This window comes from Sinocyclocheilus anshuiensis, unplaced genomic scaffold (assembly GCF_001515605.1).
Source record: "Sinocyclocheilus anshuiensis isolate Anshui unplaced genomic scaffold, SAMN03320099.WGS_v1.1 scaffold1228, whole genome shotgun sequence".
Lineage (NCBI taxonomy): Eukaryota > Metazoa > Chordata > Actinopteri > Cypriniformes > Cyprinidae > Sinocyclocheilus > Sinocyclocheilus anshuiensis.
In genome coordinates, this window is record NW_015547716.1 from 237,482 (window position 1) to 251,806 (window position 14,325).

General features: G+C 35.9%; 1 protein-coding gene across 1 annotated transcript in view; it reads right to left on the reverse strand.

Moving 5' to 3' along the window:
* Positions 1–645: 645 nt before the first annotated feature.
* LOC107704183 (uncharacterized) overlaps positions 646–14,325 on the reverse strand; it is a 15,413-nt gene continuing 1,733 nt past the window's right edge. The window contains exons 3-11 of the mRNA XM_016507071.1: positions 8,346–8,438; positions 8,107–8,178; positions 6,082–6,195; positions 5,440–5,574; positions 5,157–5,240; positions 4,777–4,875; positions 4,379–4,468; positions 1,031–1,126; positions 646–794 (exon numbers count right to left, since the gene is read on the reverse strand). Of these exons, the coding sequence (XP_016362557.1) occupies positions 646–794; positions 1,031–1,126; positions 4,379–4,468; positions 4,777–4,875; positions 5,157–5,240; positions 5,440–5,574; positions 6,082–6,195; positions 8,107–8,178; positions 8,346–8,438 (932 nt within the window). The remainder of the gene's footprint in view (positions 795–1,030; positions 1,127–4,378; positions 4,469–4,776; positions 4,876–5,156; positions 5,241–5,439; positions 5,575–6,081; positions 6,196–8,106; positions 8,179–8,345; positions 8,439–14,325) is intronic.

Consider the following 14,325-nt stretch of genomic DNA (forward strand, 5'->3'; position numbering starts at 1 on the left):
ACTTATAATATCAATAAACTACTGTCGCATGGATCTTTCTGAATGTATCATCAGGGATATTCTCTGAGTATTTTATGTATAAGACAGTGTAAAATAGTTCAACCCATTTCAACTTGAAAACTTTTAATATAATTGCTGACATCTAAAGATCCCTGATATAGTTCTATCAATGATCTGAATGAAACAGGGAGTCAATAAATATAAAGATTTGTTCATGTTCATTGTGAGCAGTTCTCATGACACTCAGCAGATGCTTTTAGGATTTCAGCATTCAAATGGTCTAGGTTGATGTTTAAGGGTTGTGACAAAGATAGCAGATTATTAGAAGATTATTGAGTGTATTCTGAGTTTTACAGAAAATCAACACACAAACACACCACAGTCTGTGAATTAAATAAGTGAATGAATCAGACTTTAGACTCTCTCTATAAACTAAGTCTCTTTAGTTTTTCCAAAAAAAACCCCTAAAGGACAGATTATTTATGTACTGAATGATGCTTGGAAAAAATGAATGAGAAAAAAAGAACACATGAAAAAAGAAAAGAAATGACTAATTGTAAGTCGCTTTGGATAAAAGTGTCTGCAAAATGACTAAATGTAAATGTAATGACAAAAAAAAGAAGAAAAAGACCAGCTCATATGATATTAATATAATCTAATAGTTTGTAATATAAATAATAGTGCTTTATACTCACCAGATGGAAATAATCCAGAAATCAGCACAGATACGGCAAATAAACATTCAGAAGGAAAGACAGTGAATCTCAGATCTTCAACTGTGCGATCACTATTTACTGAAAAGACGAGTTGCATTTACTTCTTAAATATGATATTCACTGTTTTGAGAAATTAATGCAATCTTAACTATATTATTACAGTACAATTATTCCAGGTAAATACAGATTAATTTAATTCCTAACAGTCTGATTAAAATAAAATAAAGTCTTATTAATATGTTTAAATATATTTACTATGAGCTCTATGGATTAAATTATAAAATATTGCATATTAAAGTGTTTTGTTTGCTCACCTGTGTTCATTATCAGTTCAGTCATCAGTGTAACAGAGTTCAGTAAAACAACACCAACTGATCCAAACACGTACACAGGAACAACACGGCAAAAAACTGTAATGCAAGTTTAAACATTTAATATTTTAAACCAAATGCAAAATTGCATCAACTTACCTTGGGTGACATAAAATGTTTAAAGGGGACATCAAATGCCGCACAAGTTGGTATGATTCTTTAGGGTCTTCATGAAAAGTCTATAACATACGTTGGTTAAAAATTCTCAATGGTAGTGTAAAACACCCTTTTTACCCTGTCAAAAACAGCTCTGTTCACAGCAAGCCGTTTCAGTGCATGTACCTTTAAATGCTAATGAGCTCTGCTAACCCCACCCCTCTCTTCCGTGGGGTGACAGCCGTTCTCTGAGAGACTGTAAACTTTAGCAGCATTCATCGTGATACTTGCTAACTAGCATGTTATTAGGAAAAGCGATTTGCAAAGATTCATGAAAAAAAAAAAACTTATACTCACTTCTTCTGTAGGTGAGGCTGGATCACGAATATAAACGCATTTATGTAGATCGGTGCACACATTCCCTTCAAAAACAAACATAATCCACTGCGTCTTCAGCGGCTCAGCTGTCCGAAGTAAATGACGACTGCTGTGTTCATTATTACATCCAACAACAGAACACCTCAATCGCTTAGAAGTTATTCTTGTCTACATCTGCTGCAACATCGAAACAATGGTGGATTGATGACAGCTCTCTCAGGGCGGGTCTATGCTGAAACGGCAGTGTTCGTCAATAGTCGTGAGAGGGGCCTGTGCCTGATCTATGTCACTCTGCCAAGAATCTGTGAATGACTTGATTTGAGAAAGTGTTTATTATTTGTGGGGATTTAAAAATAAAGCACTGGGTGGTTGTGTACACACACTGCCAACACACATTTACGTTCAAACACCATGTAAAAGTGAATTTTGCATCTGATGTCCCCTTTAAAACCCACTAAAACAAAGTTTTTAGATTAGCAACACTGAAGTTATAAGAACTGCTTTACAGCATAATCTTAGGCCGTTTACACTAGTGTGTTTTCATTTTAAAATGAAAATGATCCTCACTGCATTTCAGAAACGAACTCGGTCCACACTACACAACCGAAGACGCATGTCACATGACAATTCGTGCAGGTACAACCATAGATATGTATAGGTAGATTCCCTGTCTATTTAGATTGCAGACGCGTCTACATGCTTGGAGCGGTCGAATGGGGAATTTACCTATACATATCTAAGGCTGCTTTTACACTGCAAGTCTTAATGCACAGATCCGATCTTTTGACCATATCCGATTTTTTGTTCCGTCTGTTTACATTCACTTTAGACACGACTGGTATCCGATATCTGTGTTTACATTGATTCCCACCCAAAAGGATTGTCTGCAGTGATCGCTTTACTATGCACATGGTAGACCCTCGGGTTTTAAATGGCCGTGCTTTTAAAATTATTTATATAATTCACATCGAATGGCCATTATTATTTGCCAGCATGGACAACGGCTGTCATGGATGTTTTGCAGCACAAAATCTGACTGAACGGATAAAGACCGGTAATTTTAATTTGTTAGACTATTTTATCTACAGCTCGTTAGAGGTAGAATTCTTTAGTGAAATAAAGATGATATTTATTGAAATGAATTCGAATTAAGGAGAGAGAGAACGAATGAACGAACGCATGCACCCACGTGCGAGCGAGCGATTGTGAAGCATTGCAAACAAGCTTGTCGGTTTATTTACAAAAACTGTTAAGTTATCACCTCATTGCTGAGAAATATATTTAGCTTTTAGCTGTTGTATTTTCAAAATTCACGGGGCGGGGGTTGAAAACCAGCTCCTGAATGTGCAGTTTCTTACCTATAAAAAGTTTCCATCTCAATAAAATGGGAGCGCATACAGCACACCGGCATTAAAACGCCATTAAAACTCTAGTTTCTAGTAGAAAATAGAATTAGTATGTCCCAAATTGTAGTATGTTGAAAAAAGTATGCCAAATATTCCCAGATGGTTTACTACTTCCGGTTAGAATTTGAAGTGCAGATCAATGCACACATAGATGCCCCATTCGACCACTCCAGGCACGTAGATGCGGCCGCCATCTTGGAATGGCTAACTTGACGTCACTCACCATACTGTAGGTTCGCACAGAACCGTTGAGCCATTCTGTGCAGGATTGTGGCATTTTTCGAATATTCAGTGATCACTATGGTGAATGACGTCAAGTTGATCATTACAATATGGCGGACGGCTTACGTATAGTGGCCCATAGAAACATTCGCTATCTACATATACATATCTATGGATGCACACTCTAATGGATAATATTGCCCACAACACATTGCGCGGTGGATAAGGATACGATTAGAACTGCAAACATGCATAAAAGGTGTTTAAAAAATAGAAACATGGTGGATATGCGAGACCAAAGAACAGGTAGCGAAAGGGGTTTGAGTGATAAATAATCAATGTCTAACCTGATGAAAAAATATTTAGTTAATGTTATATCTACGTTATATTTCATCTGCAGCAACATTGTGAACTTTTATAATGATACATTTGGTCATTAACTTTTAAATGCATCATTATGCAAACACATGAGCAGAGTTCTCGGCATGATAGACCCGCGACTGGCAGATCATCGTGCCTCTTTATTTCTCTCTAATACAGTAGGAAATTAAATTTAACGAAATATGGATAATGCTTTGATAAGATGATTGACAGGGCAGTTTAAACAGTGACAGAATGCACGTAACTAAGCAACAGAGCGTCCGTTAAAGAAGCAGCTATGACGAAGTAGTATGTCCCAAAACTTGCCTTCTATTCTGCTACATACTCAAAAGTATGTACTTTTTCTACACAAATAGAGTACATACTTTTAGGGCATAGTATAAGTAGGCGAATTGGGATGCAGCATCCGTTTTGATCCGTTTACACTGAAAACTAAAATGGGGTCTGCAGCGTTTTCAAAAGTCTCCGCTTTCAAGGGTCGAAACGCCGGAGTAGTGTAAACGGCAGGCGTAACCGTAGCAAAAGTTATGCGTTTTAAAACAAAATGCTCTAGTGTAATTGTAGTCTTAAATCCTGTTATAGTTCCATCATTGGTATTATCAATTAACTATTTATTTTGTTATTTGTTTGTTTGTTTGTGTGTGTTGAATAATGTTTTCATAGCATAAAACTATGATATATGAAGTCTTCTTAATATTACTCGCCTAGTGTTTAATATCATGAACCACTTGTCTTTAACTGGATGTATTAATACTGATGCAGCTAAACCATGCTGAAGTAGAAAAATGATAGATAATCAATACTGTACCATCATCAAAATCAAGAAAATATGAAGTAAACTTCATAATGGCCCAGAGTATCTGCAGAAACAGCAACACACAGGCCCATCCAATAGCATCTGTACATTAAAAAGAGTGAAAGAAGCATCACTTTTCCATCACACGCTCATTGACTTCATTGTTTTCTAAGGATTTAAAAAAAAATATGATTATTATTATTTTGCATTCAATATACAGGACAGTGTAAGGAAAGAGAGAGAATGGGAAACAACGCAGCTCAGACTTAAACATGTGAACATGACAGCTTCTGTATACCTGATCTAACATTTAATGACAAGTTATCAGCATGAAAACACTTTGCCAGATACATTTATATTTGCTCAGTGATGTGTTATTATTCCAAACAATGTTACAAATATTATTGTACCTGTTTTATTTCCCAGTGTCGTCATGTAAAGTCCGATCATCACTGCATTAATCACTAATATGAAGATTAACATCACTGTTCTTATTACTAAATCTGAACCTGAAAAAAGACAAGAGTGTGCAAATGTTTTCATTAATAACACTTTCATACTGGCATAATAGAGCTGATCAGGAGTTAAAACTGACTGAATAAAGAGAAACAGAGATCAGAAAACAAAGAATCATCTCACATCTGATCACAGCTCATCATGATTCAAATCACTGAAGAATCAAATAGTTAATTTCTCCTGAACATTAAACTCAAACCATAAGAGACAGAGAGTCAAACATAGTGAAAATTACTGTAATCAGAGATCAGATTAGAATTCATCAAATACTTACATTCGAGTCTATCATAGCATCTAAAAAACCATGTGTCATTTGTCATCATCAGTAACACTGGTAAAATGGTAACAATGATGAGTGCTTAAAACAGGAGAGTAATTATATTAATGTTGGATATTATAAGGCATACACAGATTCCAAATTGCAGGAGATCATAATGAACATCAGTCTCAGTGAATAATGAGTGTTTTAAAATGGCTGTAGAATAATTAACATATTAACATGTGTTGATCTGAACCCTGAATAAAATGAACTCAATTCATACTAAATATGAACTCACCTCCTCTGACAGATCCAAACGTGAAGAACAGGAGGATGAATTGCAAAGTTGGCAGAATTTCAAAAGTCATATCAGCCACAATATCAAAAACATTAATTATCCGTCCACTTTTCTTTCTAATCTGTGTAACTAAAACTATATGAGAAACATTTTCATTAAATAACATCTTATTTTGTTCAGTTTTGAGTCATCATATTTCCAGCAGGCCTATTACAACACAGATTTTAAACCATAAAATCAACAGAAAAAGCAGATGAGCTTTACGAGTTTTTATATAAACATATATATTATTATTAAGAGTAAAGAAGTCATGCAGCAACCTCTTCAAAAAATAAATAAAATAAAATAGAATAAAAAAAATAATTATGCTTTTAATAAAAACTATAATATAATATTTAATCAAAAGATCGATATGATCTGTTTCTTCTAATGTTCAAACACCGGTGTGAAGTATAGATATGTATACCGCTTATTCTTGATTCCTTCCTCAAACGGCTATGTTAACAAATTAAACAATGACTTGTCCAAAAATAATGATTATGTCAATTGTTTGTCATATCAGTCACACAATCTGATAAAAACATGTTCATTTGATTCACTCTTGTTGTGACTTATGGGAAAGAATCACACAGAAATACTTACGGTAAATGATTTTGCAGAGGCAGCTCAGAAACATTATTACAAACAGCACTATTATCACAAATCTGTCAAACTCAGCATAATTCATAAGTTTTTCCAAAGCACTTGTAAAAAGGGCTAAAAGGAAGGAGATAAAGCAAAGTACAAAATAAAAGCACAGACAAAATACAGGTAAGAATTACAAAACACTTTTCTGCAAATCTTCATGCAGTACTATAATTCACACTGACAGTCTGTCTGTTGTATCTGAGGTTCAGTGTTTTATTTTAAGTCTGTTCTTAATACTGACTTTGTGACCTTTGTGCTGCTGATATGACGTGACATGGCTTCAAAACATGCTGAGGAATACTTTAGTGGTAGTTTGCTTTAAACTGAGTTAAGATTATGCAAAATGGTATTTTAGTGCAACAATGCAGATTTTGTTCATAAAATGAGATCATAAAATGTATTCAGTCCTATAAACATTCAGCACTGAACACATGAAGGATCTTTCATACTAACATAAGCCATGTATCATGTAGACCTGCTTAATGTTTCTGCATGTTATGATCAGTGGGAATAACGGCGTTATAAATAAACGGCGTTATTAACGGCGTTATTTTTTTCAGTAACGAGTAATCAAACTAATTACTGTTTCCCCCCGTTACAACGCCGTTACCGTTACTGACAATAAAATGTGGCGTTATTTTAATTTATTATATTATTATAATTTTATTTCTCAGTTCATCTGAATGGATGCGCAGCGCACCTGTATTTGACATACCGTAAACTCTAGTGTGAAGGCGTACGACTCACCGTCGCTTTGTCTCTCACAAACACGCAAAGAAAGATACAGAGCGAGTCTTACATAACATGCAGAATTGACGCGCTACATGTAAACAATATTCTTTGTTGTGTTTTTTGTGTTTTGAGTTCCTTTGGAATTCTTCAGCTTTTAAGAACTGCCTGGTTCTCTGGTAGCGGGGCGGAACTAATGCGCAAATGACAATCTTATTTGCTGGCGCTCACCTATCATCATCTGTTTTGATTTCAGCAAATCAGTTCAAGCAGACGAAGACAACGTGATTAATATTAATGAACCCAGCAGCTCTTTAATCCTTAGTGCGTTTTATATTGTTATTAGTAGTATAATTTGTAGTAGTTTTGTTATCTTATCAGAATTATTTTTAGTTTTTTTTTCCTTTTTTTAATAGAAACACTAAATGACAAAAAATATCTTAAGCAGCACCACCAGTCCTAAGTTCAGTCAACATGACAAATATGCATTCATGCATGGCTATTCTAATTACTAAAGTTATATCATCATATAATGCTAAATTATCATACTATCCAGTTATAATGCTTGTCTGACTGATGCCAAGTGTCAGATATTTAAAAAACTGTGCCATTTTACAAACATAAGGTATATATATATATATATACATATAATAGTATATCAGATCATTAATATTAGTCTGGTGAGTAAACAAAAAAATGTACTAGCCAATGGTGATTCTATTGCCAAGGTGTCCGTAGAGGGTTGATACTATTTACAATAATATATTGAATTTGATAGGTGTATATCACATTGGCCCACAACAACATTAAAATAGCGTAGATTAGTGTACAATGTTTTATAATAATAATTTATTCTATTTAGTGTCCATTTCATACATTTAACATATTTAATATTGGGGGCATCCCAAGTTATTTGACAAATATTTATTTGATATAGTTATTTGAGTTATTGTTTTTTTTTTTAAGTAACAGTTACTTTCCCTGGTAATCGGTTACATTTATAATGATGTAACTCAGTTACTAGTGAGAAGTAACTATAACTAATTACTTTTTTTTTTTTTTTTTAAGTAACATGCCCAACACTGGTTATGTGTGCTGGTTATGTCGAGTTTTTTTTTTTTTTTTTTTTTTTTTTCCAGAGTTGCTACAGAATATTAAAGAAATGGTATTCAGATTCTGATAAGCACATTTTTTTTTTTTTTTTTTTCTGTTGTGCACTTTAATGTGTTTGTGATAATGATGGTTATTTACCTGAATAAACAACTGAGAGAACAACATATTCTGCCACATAACTGTATTTCAGAATCAATGTTTTAATGTCACCTGTAAAACAGAAAATATCTATTGATTACAATCACAATATCACTCACAACATCAACAAGCTGAAACACTAAAACAATTTTAAATAAAAGTTAATCAACTTTCTTTTGATAAATCACTCACGCAAAGATTAAGTAATGTCTGAACATTCAAAATCAAATGAATCATACCTGTAAAGTTACTAATATATGGAGCCGCCCAGAGCAACAAGAGAGGCCTCAGAAAATAAAGAGCACAACAACAAACCGACTCATTCACAGATCCTGAAACAAAAACAGATACCAATTATGAGAATTCGCTGAAGTATTTACAAAGTGACATATGGCTGAAAGAGTGTGTTTGAATTTACAGGAAGAGGTTGAGTAGCAGCAGTATAGATTTTAATATCATTTCAGCAGCTGAGGCTATATTTATGGCAAGAACTGAGTTGCAAATGTTGCATGAGTCCAATAACATTAAAAACAAACAAAAATAAAAAATACAGCAGCTAAGACTATACAAGATGTATTTGAACTTACAGGAGATATTTTATCAGATAATGTGACACTGAATACAAAACATAACTCAATTAAAGTATAAAGCCACACTTGTTATTGTAATTAAGTAGGTTGACATCATCATTATACTGTGCCCTGCGAAAGTATTCCTATCCCTTCATTTTTTTCACGTTTTATGTTGCTGCCTTATGTTAAACTGCTTTCAATTACTTTTTTTCCCACATCAATCTACACTCCATACATCATAATGGCAAAGCAAAAAGAAAAAAAAAACAGGGTTTTAACGTCTTTGCAATTTTTTTTTTAAATAAAAAGCTTAAATTATTCAATTTCATAAGTAATTATACCCTTATCTGGGATAGGGGTGGGCAATATGATCAAAATCTTATATCACAATATGACTAGTTTTATATCACGATAATGATATATCACGATATATTTATTTTTTCTTTTAAAAAGGTTTTTTATGGTATTGAATTCTTTAATACCATAGAAATGTCATAATCCTTGTCACCAATGTTAATATCAAACTAATACAAGCCTAAATAGAGACAAAAAAAGACCTCAAGCTCACTGAAGATTAGTGATGAAATAAGGATAAGAAACTAATTGCAAGCAATAGGACAAAAAACTACAATAAATAAGAAACGCTACATACATTGTGTAAATTAATTAGTCTTCACTGTGCTGATTATATCTATCTATCTATCTATCTATCTATCTATCTATCTATCGCTAGATAGATAGATAGATATAATTAGCATGTGCATTATGTATGGGTTCTATATTATATTATATTATATTATATTCAGTCTGGATCCAGAACACCTGAGAAGAGATGATGCCAACCCCTCAGAGGACCTCAGATGATGCCAACCCTGAAACAACATACAGAACTACCACATTTTGCTATAAGTTTGATTGCATCATATAATAATTGCTGTTAATAGTGTTCATCGTCTGTTTGATTACGTCTTTAATTGATTTTTCCGTACATTTCTGCCATATGTACATAAACTGACAGTCACCACTGATAAGCTACCACTAAATATTGTATAAACTTAATTTTCTATAAAGTTGCTTTGCAACGATTTGTATCGTAAAAAGTGCTATACAAATAAACTTCAATTTAATTATTCTTATTATTATTTGCATTTCTTCCTATTAAATTTACCAGAGTGATTTAGTCAAAAGCAGTGAGAGATTTTCTCTCACTGTTGTTTGATTAATATGAATGGCAGACAGAACGAACATTTGGACAGCTTCCCGTTTAAGACTGTAGTCTGGATCCAATATACTGTTACATATGCGTTTTCTTTTTCAGCTCTTTTCTCACTCTTAAAGACTAAATCACTGTGTTTATGAGGATACTTGCAAATAAGGGGATTCTGACACATACAGAGTTCTGGCATGAAACTCTAGATGGCGCAGTCTGATAGGTCTAACTCAATCTGACCTAATGACATCATTATTACATGGCACAGCTGATTGGTTCTCTCCTGTATCAGTAGCCAATGAGCTCACTGCTCAATATTCAAATACCTGGCTTTTGTTTGCTGTAGAAGTTGGCAGCGCACTTCAGAACAGCTGAAATCAACATCTAAGATAAGTGAATGCTCTTTTAATCCATATTGCTGTGTATATTTGCATGGTCTGCCTAACTGAATAAAAAAACGAGCAACCATAAACAAGTTTAAACTAAGTGTCATGTTAGCAGTTTGCATTGTATGCATCAGTAAAATATTAAGCATATTAGCAGCAGCATTTAGCATCTGTGTTATACAGCTGGACCAAAGGCAGTTTAAAGCATGTAATCGCTCTGAGGTCACGCCAAAGGTAATGGACATGAAACAGGTTAAACAAAATAAGCATTCTTGTGTATGCATTTCAACTGGGGTTCACCATATACATCGGCGTAATCTCAATGTTCACGTTCGTTTTTCTAAGGTCAATGTTTTCATCGTGATGAGTGTGTGGCTGATTTCAGCTGCACGCAGCGTCAGAAGCAGGCGCTTATTGCAGTCATATCAGTGACAGTGTTGCGGAAAGAAGGGATTTTAGAGTTATTGCTAAGATCACTATCTATGGTTGATGTAAACCTGAATTAAATGCATTATGGGTAGTGTAGTTTGGAGAAATGTGCTCGTTGACGTATGCTCTAGCTGTGCTGTGTAGTTCAGGAAACGGAAAAAGAACGTTTATATTCTGCTTTTATTTCAGTTCAGTTAGGTCAGTCCACTCAGGGGTTTTTGTGCACTGTAACCTTGATAACTTTTATCTACACCAGAGAGTAAATGGCATGCATCAGCTAACTTGGTCCGTCTCATCGCACGAACATGAATTAACCAGCTGTTACTCTGCCACTGGGACTGATGAAGTGTAGAAAATAACAGCAGATATCAAATGACTAAATTATGATATTTGCTCAGGTGGATGCTGGGGTCTTATCTATCGGATTGCAACATATATCCATTTTGTTAATTAACATTACACACAGTGCGCGTCTAATTAGAGTTAAGCCGGTCGGCGTGGTAGCCCAAGCACACATAGTTGTAGGCCACTATTGTTAAGCCAGTCGGCATGGTAGCCAAGGCTTACATAGTCATAGGCTACTAGTGTTAAGCCGGTCAGCGTGGTAGCCAAGGCTCACATAGATAGTAATACGTGCAGTTCTCATGGCTCTTCGGAGCAGCAGCAGTACATATGTCTTGGCGATAGAGCTGCTTTGTTGGGGGGTGTCTTGTCTTTCCTTGTCTGTTCATCTTCATGTGTGCGGATGCATGTATGTCCACTGATGCAGCAGTCTATCCTTCTATTCAGCGGTATGCATATATTGGCTTGTATTGTATTGTGTTCTGTGTCTCCTGCTTTGTTGGGGGGGTTATTCATATGTTGTTATTTGTGCAGCAGCAGTATTTCCTACATGCTCACAGCAGCATGTTGTGGATGTATTGGCAGTAGCAAGTCTCGGTACTTGCTCTGCCGTAGCAGCAGTCTAGCAGATCTATTTCGCCAAGACCAAATACATTAACATTGTCATGTACATTACCATGCCAATCCCTCCGAGAGTTGTCATGACAGAAATATAAGTGTGTTTATGTAATCGTTCAAAGCCAATAAAGCAGCAAAAAAATGCGCGCTCCTCTCACACAGAAACATAGATGACGCATGCATATAGCTCTGTTGTTTGTGTTTCAAGGGCTTAAAATCGGTTGTTTTAAAACTGCAGTGCTTAAAAATGCATGTCCATGCTACAGATGTAGCCTAGTCCCTCATTTAGGAACGAGCTCCTTGTTTTGTCCTGGCTGGTCGTTCTCCACCTGGTTCTGTCTCCCCTTCATGTCCCATGGTGGCATGTAAGATTGCAGTCATCCAAATGATTAAAAAGTATTACCGTAAACAATGTATTTTGCAACACCACAAAATAAAAAGTATATTGTTTCATATTATGCTCTATTGTTTATTTCGTCCATCCAATATATATCATCATATCGCACAGCCCTAAACTGGGACAGTTGAAAATTAGCTCAGGAGAATTCATATTGCTTGCAGATGTTACTACACTTCGAGTGAAGTTAACCTGTGGCAAATTCAAGTCGGAGTCGGAGCTCGTCGGTCAGTCCAGCCATCTGATCATTCTGATTGGCTGTTCAGCTGGCAAACCAGTGTACGAGAAAAGCGCAGAACGGACGTGCCACTTGGTCGTCGGGTGTCGAGCGTCGGCTTGGTGTGTCAGGGCAACTTTGGACCCAGACGCTGCCGACGTGAGCCGACCTGCTTTCATCGCCACTAGTTCGTCGGCGTCGGATTGGTGTGTACTGGACTTTAGAGCAAAGACCAAGCCCTGAAGGTAAAAAAAAAAAAAATGCCTGTATAGCTCAGAGACAGGATTGTGTTTGAGGCACACATCTGGGGAGGAGTTCCGAAAAAAAAATCTGCTGCATTGAAGGTTCACAGAAGCATGTAGTCTTTCTTACTCCTCCTCCTGGAAAAAGTTTGAAACAACCAGGACTCTTCCAAGAGCTGGCCTCCTGGCCAAACTGAGAAATTGATTGAGAAGGGCCTTGTCTATAGACTGGTGACCAAGAAGCTAATGGTCAGTCTAGTTGAGCTCCATGATCATATGTGGATACAGGAGAAACCTACAGAAGGACAAACATCACTGCAACACTGCACCGATCTGGGATTTATGGCGGTGTGGCAAGACTCAATCCTCTCCTCAGTTAAGGCACATGAAAACACACTTGGAATTTGCAAAAAAAGCACCTAAGGGACCCTCAGACTGTGAGCAACAAGATTCCCTGGTCTGATGAACCTCAATTCTAAGCATTATGTTTGAAGGAAACCAGCTCTGCTCATCACCTGCAGAGTAGCATCCCAGCAGTAAAGTGTGCTGGTAGCAGCCTCATGCTGTGGGCCTGTTCTTCAGCGGCAGGGACCGAGGGACACATCAGAGTAGAAGAAAAGCTCAATGCACTAAAATATAGAGATGGCCTCAATGAAAACCTAGTCCAGAGCTTTCAGAAACTCACTGGGCAGAAGGTTCACCTTCCAACAGGACAGTGAGCCTAAGCACACAGCAAGAGTGGCTTATACACTCTTAAAAAATGCTGGGTTAAAAACAACCCAACTTGGGTTATTTGGCAACCCAGCTCTGGGCAAATATTGAACAGAACTCATGCTGGGTTATTTTGACCCAGCTGGTAGGGTTAGATGTTTTTTCCAAACATGCTGGGTTATTTTATTTAAGTAAACTATTGTTTAAAAAATATTATATTGCTGGCTTAAATTGGACTGTAAAAACAAAATTACTAGAGGCAACAGCAATAATCAAAATATGAACATTTATTATTAAGCAAGAACACATGGTCAAAATACAGGACATATTTAATTTATTTGGGTGAATACAGCATAGTTTACAATATTACATTAATTTCAACTCGTTTAACAAACATTTTAGACGTAAAATGTTTTACATTTAAAAGTAGCATTTTAATTTTAGTATATTCAACCGTTCTCTGTAATCGCTTTTTACTGAAATGGTGCTAATTCTCGTGCCGGTGCGTTGATGAAATCTGATCCGGAGAAGGGCTGCTGTTTGCCGGGGGAGCTGCAAACTTAGCGCGGCCTTGCGTTTCACTCGTAACTTAGCTGAAAGATTAAGTAACTGACTCCAAAACCTGCCCATAAACAAACAGTACTGAGATTAAAGAACATATTTTAACATCAAATTAAATTAAACTCAGTACTATAACCCTTTCCGTTTCATTCATTCAGCATTCGTTAGCAGTTAGCTTGTCATTCGTGTTTCCATTCGCGTTTATTGCTGTTGTCTTTTTTTTTCTCTCGCTCAGTTTCTTTTCTCTCTCGCTCCGTTTTTTCACGAGTTCATCAAACAACAGTGGTAAGTCAGAATCATTCTTCAAACACGGTAAGTAAAGCAGTGAATGAAGAGGTATCATATCGATCACAAGTGCAGTATGGAGTACCTGAAGGCTCAGTACTAGGGCTGTTAGTTTTCACACTTTACATGTTACCCTTGGGAGATATCATCAGGAAACATGGTGTTAGCTTTCACTGTTATGCTGATGATACTCAGCTCTATATTTCTTCGCGGCCCGGCGAAACATACCAATTTGAAAAACTAATGGAA